This window comes from Benincasa hispida, chromosome 1, assembly GCF_027475165.1.
Source record: "Benincasa hispida cultivar pf3 chromosome 1, pf3_genome.v1.1, whole genome shotgun sequence".
Lineage (NCBI taxonomy): Eukaryota > Viridiplantae > Streptophyta > Magnoliopsida > Cucurbitales > Cucurbitaceae > Benincasa > Benincasa hispida.
In genome coordinates this window covers 76,999,646-77,014,985 of record NC_143478.1, presented here as the reverse complement: position 1 = coordinate 77,014,985, position 15,340 = coordinate 76,999,646, and the positions used below count along the sequence as shown (strand labels likewise).

General features: G+C 34.6%; 1 protein-coding gene across 1 annotated transcript; it reads left to right on the top strand.

Moving 5' to 3' along the window:
* The first annotated feature begins 1,242 nt into the window (after positions 1-1,242).
* Positions 1,243-14,572, top strand: LOC120083044 (protein SHOU4-like). Its single transcript, XM_039038554.2, has 5 exons — positions 1,243-1,847; positions 10,690-11,737; positions 12,362-12,517; positions 12,927-13,138; positions 13,708-14,572. Exons 2-5 carry the CDS (start codon positions 10,844-10,846, stop codon positions 13,898-13,900), a joined length of 1,455 nt encoding a protein of 484 aa, XP_038894482.1. The 5' UTR covers positions 1,243-1,847; positions 10,690-10,843; the 3' UTR covers positions 13,901-14,572.
* The last annotated feature ends 768 nt before the right edge of the window (positions 14,573-15,340 follow it).

The following is a 15,340-nucleotide window of genomic DNA, read 5'->3' as shown; positions in this document are numbered from 1 at the left end:
TACCAAGGCACCATCACATATCAAAGTAAATAATAATAATAATAATAATAATAATAATAGTAATAATAATAATAATAATAATAAAATAATAAAATAATAAAATAATAAAAAATAAATAAGGATCATAATTTATCTGTGTTGGGGAAATCATTGCTTTCCTCTTCATTATACTATTTTCTTTTAATCAACTTTCTCATACTTCCATTGACAAAAATATGGGTAGCATTTGAAATAATTCAAAAACCCTTTTTTTTCTTTAGTTCAATTTCACGTGGTTGGTATTTGAATATATAACATTTTGATTGAGAATAGTCAATTGAGCTAGGTTGAAGTTGATTTAAAATTTTTTGTTAACCTGATTTAATTGTATGATATCATGTTGACATTTTGACACTACATTATTGATCATGTTATTTTCTTTTTCTTTAGTTTATTTATTTCCATCATTAATTTGGTAGGATTACATAGAATAAAAAATGATAATAAAGAAAATAATGAAGTCGAAAAAACACATCATTGTTAAATTCGTTTAATTTTTATCGTTGAAAATAATATAGAAAGCAAGTATAGGACTACTAATTGAATGAGCTATTCATCCTTGAACTATTCATCTTCCTAATCTCGAGGACAAATATTGAAGGAAAAAAAAAAGGGAAAAAAGGTTAAAAAAAAATGAAGGGATAATTTAATAGATTGAGGAACTCAATTAGTTAAAACTTAACTTCAACTAAAAGCTGTAACTCAATTGGTTAAAACTTAACTTCAACTAAAAGCTAGAAGGTACGAGTCTTCCCACTCCTCTACAATGAAAAAAATTTGATAAATAGAGATGAAGTGGAACAATCTGTAATATGTGGATGTTAAAAACCTTGGAAAAAATATTATAGAGAAATATCACTTTACACACTCTAAACCTGAACTAATAATTATTTCAATTTAAATCTTGAATTTTTGTAAGATTATGTGGGATTTATAATTTTATCCATTAAAACTTTAAACTTTCACAAACTTATAATTTTATCAATTAAATTTTTGGACTTTTGTAAGCAAATCAATTTAAACTACCAATAAAGATTTTATTACAATTATTCATGTATTATAATAGTTCATTTATTAATTCATATTTGAAAAAATTTACACTTGTAAAAATTGAATACATGAATGACTTTTAGATGTAATATTAATAAATAACGTGTTAAATAATGAGTGAATTGATACAATCGACGTAAAATGAAAAGTTCCCTCAAAATTCTCCCATGTCATTATGATTTTTTAATGAAAAACTTTAGTTAAAATGTTTGAATTTCGAGAAAGATGAAAATTGAAAATTGAAAGTAACCTATTTATGAGGTCATAAATAGGAAAAAGGAAGAAAAAAAAAAAAAAAGAAAAGCCCTAGCCGATCTTCTTCCTCTCCCTCTTCCTCATAGCCGCCAGCGCCCCCACCTTGTGAGCTCAGTTCTCCTTCTCCGGTGACTCTACGAACCAATGTCGACGACCACGTACCTCCGGCGATTGACGCGAGCAGACACCCACGCGAACGCCCAGCTCTGTCGTCGAAGACGTTCTACATTCATCCACGAATCTGACTAGTGACGTGATCGCCACTTCGAGCGGCTGTGTCTCTTCTTCGTTCGATAATTCCCGCGCGTACAGCAGCTGTTCAACACGTTTCTGACGACTGTGTTTTGCAGCGGCGTTTTTGGCTTGGGGGCAAGCTTTCGACTGCTCTCTACAGTCCGATTAGCTTTAAATTAGTGTACCTATAACGTTTAAGGTCCAGATCTGCAAGTTCGGTCATTTTCAAACACCAACCAGCTAGGTTCGGGGACTTTTTGTAAGATTCGGTAAGAACCGTTTCTTTAATTTCCTTTTCAAATTGGATTTAAGTGTTCGAATGTTATGCTGAACTCTTGAAACTCATCCATTGTTGTGTTTGGGTCAGTTTTGAAGTATTTGATTCAGGTTCTATATGTATTAGCATGTCTTGAACTGTTCTGGACTCGATTAGAGTGTGTTTCATCAGTTTTTAACCTGTGAAGGCTTGCTGTTTGTCGTTTTAGACTAACTCGAACTGAATGATTAAGGTCTATGATCTTTTTCTTGTTGATTTTGGGTAAGGCTATTCTCTCTATATAGTCACTCATCGTTGATTAAGGTTTTTGAACCGAGTTCTAACACCTAAATGTATCTTTATTGTTTAAGCTTTTAGTAACTTGATATTTGTTCTAGGAAGTTGATTTTGGATTGAGAATTGTAGGATTGTAGGATTGTTGATCAAGGTATCTAGTTTCCACATCTCTTCCAAAATATATAGTTTGATAAAGATATGTTTTGACTATCGTGATATGATAAATGTTTGAAAATATGTTTTATATGATTTAAGGATCGACGTAAAGTGTTTTATATATGTTTGGTTGATTTTGTCAAATGAAAGTATTCGAATGTTTTGAATGATAGTTGGAAGTAGTTCAACTTATTTCAAATTGAGAGTGTTTCTATTTTAGTTTTGTTACTTCTGATAATTATCGAAGAGTTCAAATGGTTTGATTTGATGAATTCTTATGCTGAAATTGCTTTTTGAAATTGTAAGTTTTGTCCAAATGTTTATGTAAGAATTTTGACTAATTCGATAAGGGTTGGATAAGCCAATTTTGTTTTGGGATTTTATGTTTATTGTAGTAGCCAAATGTGGAATTAAGGCTATATGATATGTTTGAAACTTATTTGTTGGAAGGCACTTATTTGTGGTTTGGCATTCCATTGAAATGAAGATTCATTTGTGTGTTATACTCATATGGCCTCCACACATAAGTAATTAACTTCTGCTTTGGTTGATTGCTAATCAACATCTCTTATAAATGAACGAATGACCGGTGTTATTGACAAGTAACCACATATGTTGTGCTACTTCAACTATGCATCTTCTTTCATATTCTGCAACTGAAAGTATTGATTGATTGAAAGCTCTATTGAATGGATTTATTGAAAGCTCTGTTAAATGAAAGTATCGATTAATAGTTCTGTTTGATTGAAAGTATGGACCAATTGAAGGTTATGTTTTTGTTAAAAGTATGAGAGGTTTTAGTTTATTGCAAGACTATTTTAAAGTTATTAGCTTAAAACTTGTAGTTTCTGAAAGCTTATTTGTTTGAAAGATTTTGATTGTGAAAGAATCTCGTTGAAAAGTTTTAGTTGAAAGTTTTTTCAATGATTTGTATTTTTGTTTACGCAAGTTTTGAAAGAAAATGAATTTCAAAGCTTGATATGGGAATTGCTTATTGAGTACTTTTGTACTCATTTTTGCTTTTCCAAAATGTTTTTAGATGAAGGATCAAGTGATAGTTCTGAAAAAGTGAAGTTTGACGTTTTGAGACAAAACATCAAAGGATGTTTATCTTAGGATCTGATAGTTTGACTTAGAAATTGTTTTTAATAAGCTGCTTCTACTGAATTGTGTAAGTTGTAAAAGTTTATAATGGTTATTGTTTGCATTTTTTTGTTTAATAGTTGTATTGGGACATATGGGCTGTTATAGATGGTATCAAAGCAATGGTTATAAGGTTATGTAGAGTCTGGTAACATAAGGTTAACTTATACCATAATATAAGTTTGGAAAATGCAAAAGGACATGGAGAGACATTATGGAACACATGCATCTTATCAAAGGAAAAGTCAAAATTCAAGTGGGCAACAGGAAGAATACCTCTTTTTTGGTGTGACAGATGGATCAGAACATCTCTCAAAGATGCTTATCCCAAATTATACCGCATTTCTACACAAAAAGGGTCATCCATCTTTGATCTGTGGAATCCGGATAGGGATGGTCTTCACTATAGAAGAAATATGAAGGATGATGAGATTGATGATGATTGACTTGATCTTATGATTTGCCTACATGGTGTTCACCCATCCTCTAACAAGTATACATGGATATGATTTCCCTTCGCATCAGGCTCCCAAATTATACCGCATTTGATCTTTGGAATCCAGACAGGGATGGTCTTCACTATAGAAGAAATATGAAGGATGATGAGATTGATGATTGACTTGATCTTATTATTTGCCTACATGGTGTTCACCCATCCTCTAACAAGTATAAATGGATATGGGAGCCTGATGCGAAGGGAACTTTCTCCATTAAATCTCTATCTAATGATCTGGGGATAGATTTGAGTTCGTTGGTCCACCCCTTCCATGATGCTAAATGGAAGGACTCTACCCTAAAAAGATCAAATTCTTCGTCTGGGAAGTTAGTCACAATGCCATCAATACCGCTCTCCCTACATGGCCATCTCTCCTTGTTGCTATCATATTTGTAAGTCTGGTCCTGATACATCTAGCCACCTCTTCATACATGGCCATTTCGCGGTGAGATTTTGGAAGGAACTCTTACTTTCACTTGGTTGGCTCACTGCCCTCCCAAATGACACTATCGGTTTCCTCACATTCACTCTCATCGGTCATCCTTTCACCAAGCAAAAGAAAATTATGTGGATACATCTAATTTGTGCTTTCTTATGGATTACATGGAATGAGAGAACAAACGCCTCTTCACTAACAAGGGAAATAGCTATTTTGATCTTATTATCTTTCATGCTATGACTTGGTGCAAATGTACTTCTTTCTCTAATTCACACACCCTTTCTTCCCTTTTGACCAAGCCTTTTTTTGAAAATTTCATACATCAATGAACTCTGTTTCCTATTAAAAAAAAAAAGAAAGAAAAGGAAAGAAAAGAAAAGAAAATGCAAAAGGACATTGATATCTTTCTAAGTAACACATTCTGTGGTATACCCTTCAATCATAATTAAGCCATGCTGTCTTTTCTAGTAAGTGCTTGGTTTGAAATCTTTCTAAAGGTGTTAATATAAAGATTTCTTATGGAAAGAGGTTTGGTATCTTTTTGTCTTAAGATATATTTGGTACTAAAGTGTTGACAAGAGAAGTTAATAAGAATTACTTGTAGGAATGCTTTCTAGCACAAAGTGGAATGAAATTCTATATCTATGTGTTCTTGATGGAAAAGAATTCATGGTGGCATTCCTAAACACAGTGTGCTTAATTTGTGGTCAGAATAAGAAAACTTTCACCACTCATTTTGAAGGAAAAATTGAAGGAATTGAAGAGATTGAAATTCCTGGAACTAAGTAAAAAATTTTGGGACTAAGAATCAGTATTTTGATGGTTACAAGAAGTTATTTTGTATATAGGAAAAGAGAGTTTCATAAGCGTCATATTTCAAGAAAAGGACCTTGATTATTTGTTTGGTTGAAAAGGTTTGAAAATGAGTAATGAAACTCCTGGTTTATGAAGATACTTTTTGTCAAGTTAGTTGGACAAGGCAAGAAGTCTAAGTCTATTAAGTTGGTGCTTTGAGTTAATTGAGGATTAGATCAACTTATCAGAATTGTTTCAAATTGTTAATGGCATCATTCATTCCACAAATTTGATTTGGTTTCATTAGATTCAAGAGGATTCAAGGTAATTGAGCATCATCAATAGTGTTGAGTATTGATGTTCAACTTTTGGTTGTGAACAATGATAGTGTTGGTGCTAAAAAGAAAGCTCTACCGATATTAAGCACATGCTTGAGCATGAGGTTGAATTAAATGGGTACACTTTAGGAAGAGGATCATAAAGAGACTAAAGTTTGTTTTTTTTTATGTCAAATGTTTCAAGATATTGTATTGAAGATGATCTCTCTTGAATAAAACTTTCAAATGATTAATATCCATTGGCGGAATTGCCACATATGAAATTGAGCATGATTTTGCAAAGAAATAAATCACTTGTTTCATGAGAAGAGATGGGAAACATGCTCAATATCATTTGATTGAAAAATGTTTTAAAAAGCTATTGAGGCTTATGCCTTGAGGCTCGCCTTGAGGCAAGGCTCTAAGTTTTAGCCTCGAAGACTTGCGCCTTTGTGAAACGCCCTGTGGCTTAAAATCTCTATGCCTTGCCTGGTGCTTAGAAAAATAATAGTGATTCACCTAATGCTTAAAAAATATTAAGGTTTGAGTTTTGACAATTTGAACTAAGACCATCTTTACTGTTATGACCTTAAGAATGCAGGGGCAAAACATTTATAATATAAATCAATCCTATTGATGATAATAGCAGTAGTAGTGATGATGAAAATGTTCTTTTAGAATTTTTTATTAAGTGAAAATTGTGAGGTGAAGTTTCTTTATACACTTTTATATGACTATCATATTTAGCCGTACTTGTTCATACCAATTTAGGTATTGTCAAATGTTTTTAATTCACTATTTGAGGCTTACGCCTTGCCTTCTGAAGAGGAAAAAGTTCAAGGTCGCCTTTTAAAACATTGACTAGTTGACCCAACTCCTTGTTATTTGAAGAATCCCTTCACTTCAAGCGGTATTTTTTTTTTCACAAAAAGAAAACGTGAGATAACAAATCCATCTTTCACTAAGATTTCAAACAACTCTCCCAATTCAAGTTGATTATGTTTTGCCTCTTCCTCGGCCTTCCATTTCTTTTTGGCATTCATTAAAGGAAGAAGAGATCGTTGAATTCTAGAATTTAGTTCAACTCACATCAATGCTTAGAGTTACTATATATGATGATTCTTGAAAATGGTCCATTGATTCCTCTGGAAAGTTCTGAGTAAAATCATTGACAAGGTTTTTGAATTTTTCAATGGAAGTCTAAAAGTCCCAAGAAAAGTAATATTCTGATTTGGATTATTCTCAATGGTAGTTTGAATATGACCGAAATCTTACAATGAAAGTCTGCTTACCAGTGCTTACATCCTTCCATGTGTTTCTTATGTTATATGGCGGGGAGTCTCTCAATCATTTATTTTTTGAGTGCTCTTATGGTCCTTCATGCTGGTTTAAGCATTTTCATATTTTCAACATTTAATGGATCTTCTCATTATATCAATGAAAGGTCTTGTTTCATTTTTTTAAAAAAAGAAACATTCAATGAGTCTTCTCAAATATTTTAAAGGATAATGTCCTTCAAATTCTTGTTGAAATTAGGCTGGCTCCATTGGCTAATCTCCTTTGGACTAATGTAGTTAAAGCACTTCTTTCAGAATCATGTCAGGAGAGAAATTAGAGAATTTTTCAGAATTCTTCTTCATCTCATTTTGATCAGTCTGATTTAGCCCATAATAAAGCTTCAACTTGGTGTTCTCTGTCAAAGCTCTTTGGCGACTCTTCAAGATATTTCTCAAAGTTGGGGGATACTTTTATTTTTCCTTGTTTTTGATTTGTTATCCTTTTGTCCTTATTAGGGCCTATTGTTTTGTTATGTTTTTGGCCTTTTTGAAACTTTATTTCCGATTGAATTTTTTTCCCACTGTCTTGTTCTTGTATCTTAGCTCTAGTTTCTTTTCATTTTTTTTAATAAAAAGTTTTATATCCTATTAAAAAAAATTACCTTTGCTAAGTTTATGTTTTGGTGGACTAAGTGAGATAACTTGGTTTCTTGTGCTAAGCCCAAAAGATTGGGAAAGGGTAAAGATGAAGTTCAATATGAGGGTCCCTCATTGAACTACATTAACTTGGTGATGTGATATTGATGAGAGCCAAAATAGCTCGAGGGAAGAAAGGGGTTGTAAACTTAAAATAGAAAAAGTAAGTTGTGGAGTTGAGAGGAAAAGTCATTTACTTAAAGATATTTTAGTTTATTTGCATTTTGCCTATACCATCATTGTAAAAAAAATCCTACATGTGATTCAATTTAGAAACTCCAAGTGTAAGATCTATACTAGGATTACATTTTGAGGCATACTTTGTGGGATATTGAGAATAAGTCTAGAGACTTGTGCAAAGTTTAAGAAGGGTGAGTTTTTGGTTCAATAAATCTCAATTGCACCATTTTATGGCAATTGGTTGCAAAAAGGAAATTTCTATAGATCCAAGCAAAGTTGAAGTCGTCATTGTATATGTTGGTCATGACCCACTGATGTTTGAGAAATCAATGTTTTCTTTGTTTAACTAGTTATACACTACAGGAGATTTGTGGGAGGATTCTCCAAGATCCTTATTCCGTTGACTTAGTTTACTAGAAAGAGAACCAACCTTGTTTATTTTCCTTAGAAGGGATGAAAAGCTTTGTTCGACATCTAGAATTGTAAAGTCAAGCAATTTTAGTGAAGAAACCATTTTTATTGTTATGCTTCTTCAACCATAAGGTGGCACCATCATCAATAAGTTTCCTGAAAAACTTGAAGTTGCACGGGTCTTTGGAGAGAGCGTTGTAGGAAAACGCAAGCCATTTAGGAGCTCCCCATGATAAGCAAAGGCATTGTGAAGTAGAAAGCCCCGTTTAATAATTCTCGCTTGTTGTCCTTTGGTTGCGTTGTCTTGAATAATTGAATAGATCTTGTGGTCAATGAGGATGGAATGAGTGGAGAAGTAGGGGGAAGGTTTTTCAGTGGTTGTCGTGGTGGCTGGAGTCAGTTAAGGAAGGAAGGCCCGGGGAAACGGGAGGAGAGGGGAGAGTGCATTTCCATTCTAGCATATTTTGGAGTTGAACTCCATTTTAACATCTTAATTACTTTATGTTGATGTTTCCCCAAGTTTAGTGGTAGTCGTAGATAGGTGTTCGTGTTTCTTTCTCATTTGACAATCTTATGATCATGCCCTTAATTTCTCTACTTATCAAGTAGGAACGTGTGTTTGAATCTAATTTAATGTTACATGCTGAATTATTAAGCGGCTAAACCTTTTGCGTTCTCTTAATAAACTATTTAGTGCAAAATACACTTTTGATTCATGAGGTTTAAGTTTGGTGTCTATTGGTCCCTTGAGATTTTGAAGGGAATATTTTAGTATTGAGGTTTGAAAAATAGTCCTAAATGATCCTTGAACTGTTAGTTGACTAATTGAAAATAAGGTGTCATGTTGAGTGTATAGTGTTGAGTTGGCAAATTTTTTTAATTTAATATTATGTTTAGTGATACGGATTGTCCTCTCCACCTTCCTCCCTTCTTCCTTTCCTCCTACTAAGTTCGCAATTGTCGTTGTCTTCCTCCTTTCTCATCTTCCCGTATAATTGTAGCCATTGCGCAATCATGAAATTTTTCTTCTCCTTTTCTTATTGGAGTGAAGGAATCATTTCATTCTTTCGTTCAAAATCTAGAACAAAATAAGAGCTCGTCCCTCAATTCCAAATTGAGGAATGGCGCGAAGGCAATATAAAGTATGGAACAGCTTAGTTGATCACAACTCTCAATAAAACTGTCTAATTTTTTCTTCCTCTAATGGTTATTATATATATGGACCTTCATACCCCAATCATTCAAATGATCATGAAAACAAGATAATGAAAATTGAGGAAAATCCAAAGACTTTCAAGGTCTATTAGGTCAACAGAAGCTAACAATGGGTTGTTGTAATCTTCCTCCATCCTTCCATTTCCATGGTCAAATCCTTGCATGTACTGTGAAATCTCCACCTTCAAGCTTGGTTTTTTGATTCGTAAGCAACACTTTCACAATGGAATTTCCAGGCATCTATACTCATTATGCAAGGGTTCAATGGTGGCATTGAGTTGGGAAAAGAGAGCGAAGGTGAAGGATGAGTGGAGGAGGAAGAAGAGAAGTTGCGGGTTTTAAATTTGTGAATAGTGGTGGCGGTTTAAGGTTTGTTTCGTCCATGAATTGGAGAATCTTTCTCCATCATTCCAATTCCATGGTTGAATCCTTGCGTGTACTGTGAAATCTCCACCTTCAAGCTTGGTTGTTTGATTCTTAAACAACATTTCACAATGGAGTTTCCATTTTCCAGGCATCTAAACAGAATCTACAGGATTTTATGGTGGCATTGGGTTAAGAAAAGCGAACGATGGTGAAGGATGGATGGAGGAGGATGAAGAGAAGTGGTGGGTTTTAGTTTGTGAAGAGTAGTGGTGGTCTAAGGTTGGTTTTGTCCATGAATTCAATCTTCTTCCATCATTCCAATTCCATGGTCTACTGTGAAATCTTCTTCTTCAAGCAGGCTTGTTTGATTCTTAAGCAACATTTTCGTAATGGAGTTTCCAAGCATCTAAATGAAATCTATAGGGTTTAATGGTGGTGTCGGTTAGAAAAAACGGTGAAGGATGGGTGGAGGAGGAAGAAGAGAAGTGGTGGGTTTTAAATCTGTGGTGGTCTAAGTTTTGTTCTGTTCATGGATTGGAGAATCCCACGGACACGTGCTTTGCACATGCCCCATGCGTCGTTAGAGTATGGGGTTTGGAAATGGGAATAGTCCATTAGCAGCGACAAAGCTAAGGGAGTTCATACAGTGGATCGCAAGCTTGGCCAAAAAAGAAGAAGAAGAAAGGAGAAGGGAGAGAGGTGAAGCCACCTTATCAAATAAAATAAAATAAATAAAATTGGCAACTCAGCATTACACAATTGACTTAAATGCTTGTCATTATCCATTAGTCGAAACGGTCCATATTTCGGGGACTAAATTATTCATTTTGAAACCTTAGAGATCAAGTAGATGCTAAACCCGAACTTCATGGACCATAAAAATATCTACCCATCTATTTATTTAGAGCTAGTCAATTCTAATTTTATTGGAAACCCACCAAATACATTATCTGAACAAATACATCAATGCAGTTCTTTGGCATCCATGCTTTAAGTTCTCATATTCTTGATAAACTTTACCTGTTGCTCATTATCATAACTCTCAAGACATTTGTTTTGATTTTCAGGCGCATGTTTTGTCTCTGGCTCATTATTGTGTCTGGCTCATGTTTTGAGCAAGATTGATTAAAAAATTTTGGTCCTCAGGAGAGACTTGAGTATTACATCAGCTGCTGATATTTCTGTTGTGTTAATTCCTGTGGATTATTTTGAAGAGGCAAGATGAGTTCCAGAATACCATCTCATCAGCTTAGCAATGGCCTCTACGTATCAGGTAGGCCTGAGCAGCCTAAGGAGAGAACCCCAACGATGAGCTCTGTAGCTATGCCCTATACTGGTGGAGATATCAAGAAATCAGGAGAGCTAGGGAAGATGTTTGACATCCCTGTGGATGGCTCCAAGTCCAAGAAGTCAGGACCTATAACTGGTGGCTCCTTGAGGTCTGGATCTTTCGGAGGTGTTGCATCTCATTCTGGACCTATCATGCCAAATGCTACAGCTCGTACCATGTACACCACCTCAGGTTCTTTACCTTCTCAGGGCCTTTCTGGTTCTGCTTCGTTGAAAAAGTCAAATTCTGGACCGCTGAGCAAGCATGGGGAACCTGTAAAGTTGTCTGGTCCACAGTCTGGTGGAGTAACACCTACCGGTCGTCAAAACTCTGGGCCTCTTCCTCCTGTACTACCTGCTACAGGCCTTATCACATCAGGACCCATTTCTTCAGGCCCTCTAAATTCTTCCGGAGCTCCACGGAAGGTTTCTGGTCCTTTAGAATCAATGGGATCTATTAAATTACAGGGTTCTGCAGCTCATGGTCATGCTGTAACTACTCTTACTCATGATGATGATTATTCATTTGCAAAGAACTTCCCAAAGATAGTATTATGGTCATTAATTCTTCTATTTGTGATGGGTTTTATTGCTGGGGGCTTTATTCTTGGAGCCGTCCATAATGCGATCCTCCTCATTGTGGTTGTGGTTCTTTTTGCTGCTGTTTGTACACTTTTCGTTTGGAATACTTACTGGGGTAGAAGAGCAATTATGGGTTTCATTGCTCGCTATCCAGATTCCGAACTTAGAACTGCAAAGAATGGACAATTTGTGAAGGTCTCTGGGGTATGTATGTTTCTTTTCTTTTCTGTTTCCCAGTTTAGATATTTACACAAAATTTAGCGTAGAACATACTGTTTTTCATAACTACATATATGTGGAACCAACTTCACTGGATTTGGTCTAGGTAATTATTTCCAAAGTTCATTTATTAAATATATTGATTTAAAAAAGGGAATCTGTCAGACTGTTTAGTGTGCACATTGAGAACTTTTTGGCTATTGACATCTGATAGTTCTGATGCATTCAAAACTATCAGAACTTTTTGGCTATTGACATCTTCTGATAGTTCTGATACCATTCAAAACTATCGGAATTCAGAATTTTTTGGCTATTGACAACTTCTGATAGTTCTGATGCATTCAAAACTTTTTTTCTGAAAAGTTTTGTATCCTTTTAAATAAAAGATATTTTGATGCATTCAATTGTCAGAGATGCCTTATCCATGCCCATTGTCTAATATGTTGGAGACTGATTACTAATGTATGTCGTTGACTAATTTCTTTTTTCCTTTAGAAGTGAAATGTCGCAGTTCCTCAAATGAAAAAAAATACCACTTCATCTTGTTCTGATATATCATTATACTTGTTTATTTGGTTATTGTTAATTTGTTTTGGTCATGTTCTAAAGGTGGTTACCTGTGGCAACATGCCCCTTGAGTCATCCTTCCAAAAAGTTCCAAGATGTGTATATACATCAACCAGTTTATATGAGTACCGCGGATGGAGTTCCAAAGCTGCCAATCCTACACATCGTCGTTTCACTTGGGGGCTCAGATCACTAGAAGTGAGTGACTGTGAAGACTCAGTTTATTGTTATGGTTGATTAATATTATTATCCTTGAAGTTAATTTTTGTCTTCCTCTACTTTCTCTCTTTTGTGTGTTTGGGGTTTTGAAAGGGAGGGGTTGAGAATTATGGGATATTATGGTTCACCTTTTCATATAATTTTCCTTAGAAATGAGTATTAAGGTTCTTTTTCCGATGAAATGTATGATTCACTAATTCATTTGAAACACAGTGAATCATTACCATAAAATATTGCCGCACCACATACCTTGTTTCCATGTAGGTATTAAATTATCTGCAGTTTAAAGTTGTCTATAAATGTCCTCGACTACTTTGGTGCTTGATTTAAATGTTATATTTTGTTATTGAGGCCATTTACAGCTGGATTTTTTTGCTGTTATTCACAGAGACATGTGGTTGACTTCTACATCTCTGATTTTCAATCTGGTTTAAGAGCATTGGTAAAGACTGGTTATGGAGCCAGAGTGACTCCTTATGTTGATGATCCAATTGTTATTGATGTTAATCCAGTAAAGGAAGAGTTATCTCCCAACTTCGTCAGGTGGTTAGGGGAACGAAATCTTTCAAGTGATGATCAACTAATGCATTTAAGAGAAGGGTAATGTACCTATCTTGTTGGCTCTTTGAAATTCATGCCTACAGATTATACTTCACTACTGCTAAAGAAAATTAATAGATATTTTCAAAAAACAAAAAAAGAGAAAATATATATTTTTGTGGACGGTTTTCTTTTCTATTCATTATTTGTTGGAACTTGGCAAAATGAAGAAGCCAGAACTATAGCTGGTGTCAAATAAAGTTCTTTAAAGGAAATCTTCGGTCTGACATCTTTTTGCAATTTAGGTTATTAAAAAATTAGTTAATTATAAGGGTCTATAGGACAAATGGTAGTCCCAGAATCAACACTTTAATCCCATCAGTAATTTCTCTTCTGTTGGATAACGTTAGTCATGCGGTTCTTTCTTAGTGACATTGGGAATTGTTTAGCCAATAAGATACCTTTTGAATTAGATTTTCCAACGTATGATCATTCACAATATGCAGGCTGCCGCTAAATGCAAATTGTCCACATCGGTACCTAGTGAATTTACGAGCACCTGTTAATTAGTACAATGTATGATCGAAGAACAGTTATGTGGCAAGTTTTAATATTTGTTATATCTGCAGATATATCAAGGAAGGAAGCACGGTTAGTGTAATGGGAGTTGTTCAGAGAAACGAAAATGTGCTAATGATTGTCCCTCCGCCTGATCCAATCGCGAGTGGTTGTGAATGGAGCAAGTGTATTTTTCCAGCTAGTATTGAAGGTATTGTTTTGCAATGTGAAGACACGTCAAAGAACGATGTGATACCTGTTTAGCATCATGAATTCGCAACTCACGTAAGATCTTCTTTCCTCATTTAGTATTTGGCTTCGGTTGTAGGTAGTAGGTAGGTAGGTTAGGACTGATGAATTGACAAAGATTGCGGATGGTTTGAGAGGGATGGGGCGGTGTTGTTTTTAGTTTTGATGTATAGTTTTTCGAGAGTTTCTTTTCCATGTTTTTGGTGTGAAGAGAAAGGGCATGAGAAGGCTTCTTGTAATAGGGAATGAGGTTTGGTGCTGTGGAGAATTCAAACTAGTTTAAAGCAGATCGACTTATGTTAAATAGAATGAAAGTGAAAGTGTACTCCCACAACCAAGTTGGCGTGGATCCAAGGTCATTCTGGCAACATTTTCGATTGTAGTATATCCACTCTACATGGAATAGAGTTGACCGAACAAGGGGTCCCACTTGGAGATTCAGTCGAACTACTATACCTTGTACGATTCGAGTGGTCCGATGTCTTCTTTTATTTAAGATCGATCTTCCTTCCCCCTTACCTTTAGAGCTAATAGGGCAACAAGCATTTCTATTGTAATCTCTTACTTTGGAACATCTTGTTGCCAATACCAGCAACAAAGCACAACCTTATTTGAATAGGATCTGTTCTATAGATTGGTCAACTTTATCCTTGAGCTCTAAGGAGACAAGCTAGACCTTTGTTTGCACACCGTGACTAACATATATCCTCTGGTCAGCTTTTTCACCTTGCATCGACCTTTTCAAATGATATCTACATTAAAAAACTAGTTGGAAAGCTATGCTTTTTTATATAAAAAAAAAATTATTGGAATAAATACACCTGCTATTATTACTTTTAAAATGAAAAAATATTAAAAATAATAAAATCTTCTTTTTTCTATTATTTCTCTTCATCTAATTTCTCTTTCTTCTTTTTCCTTCGCTCCATCCTTGCCACTGCGATGGAGGATTTTTTTTGTAAGCGGACACATCCATGGAAAGGAGAAAGGAGAGGAAAGAGAATACATAAGAAAAAAAAATAAAAGATGAAGCCAGCGGTGGTGAATGTGGGGAGGAAGGAGAAGATATAGAGAATAGAAAAAAGAATAATTAAATAAAAGTTTTTAATTTTCCTTTAATATAAGTAATAATAATAAATAGTTTTTTGTCATATCAACCACTTTTAAATATAAAATTAAGCTCAAAAAATAAAGTAGGAAAATATGAGTGTAGCTAAAATCCGAGTGTCGAACTGGAAAATAGCACCAAATTGACAATGTATTTTAGTCAAATCGACGTCAATGTGACGTTAAAATTTACATTGTATTGGTTGATTTTTTTTCTCGTAATTATGTCCACATTTATCCCTGGTAGAAGGTAATTCAGGTAATGTAAAAAGTGAATTTCAGATGATTACTTTTGTTATTTACCTGTGAGTTGTAGGGTCTACCATGAAATATGTAATCAATTCGTGC

What these genes read in the sequence shown, in the direction of transcription:
- LOC120083044 (XM_039038554.2), top strand. Translation starts at nt 10,844, where the DNA reads ATGAGTTCCAGAATACCATCTCATCAGCTTAGCAATGGCCTCTACGTA. An exon ending in AATTTGTGAAGGTCTCTGGG is followed by an intron (nt 11,738 to 12,361) that starts GTATGTATGTTT and finishes CATGTTCTAAAG; the next exon opens with GTGGTTACCTGTGGCAACAT. An exon ending in CTAATGCATTTAAGAGAAGG is followed by an intron (nt 13,139 to 13,707) that starts GTAATGTACCTA and finishes TTATATCTGCAG; the next exon opens with ATATATCAAGGAAGGAAGCA.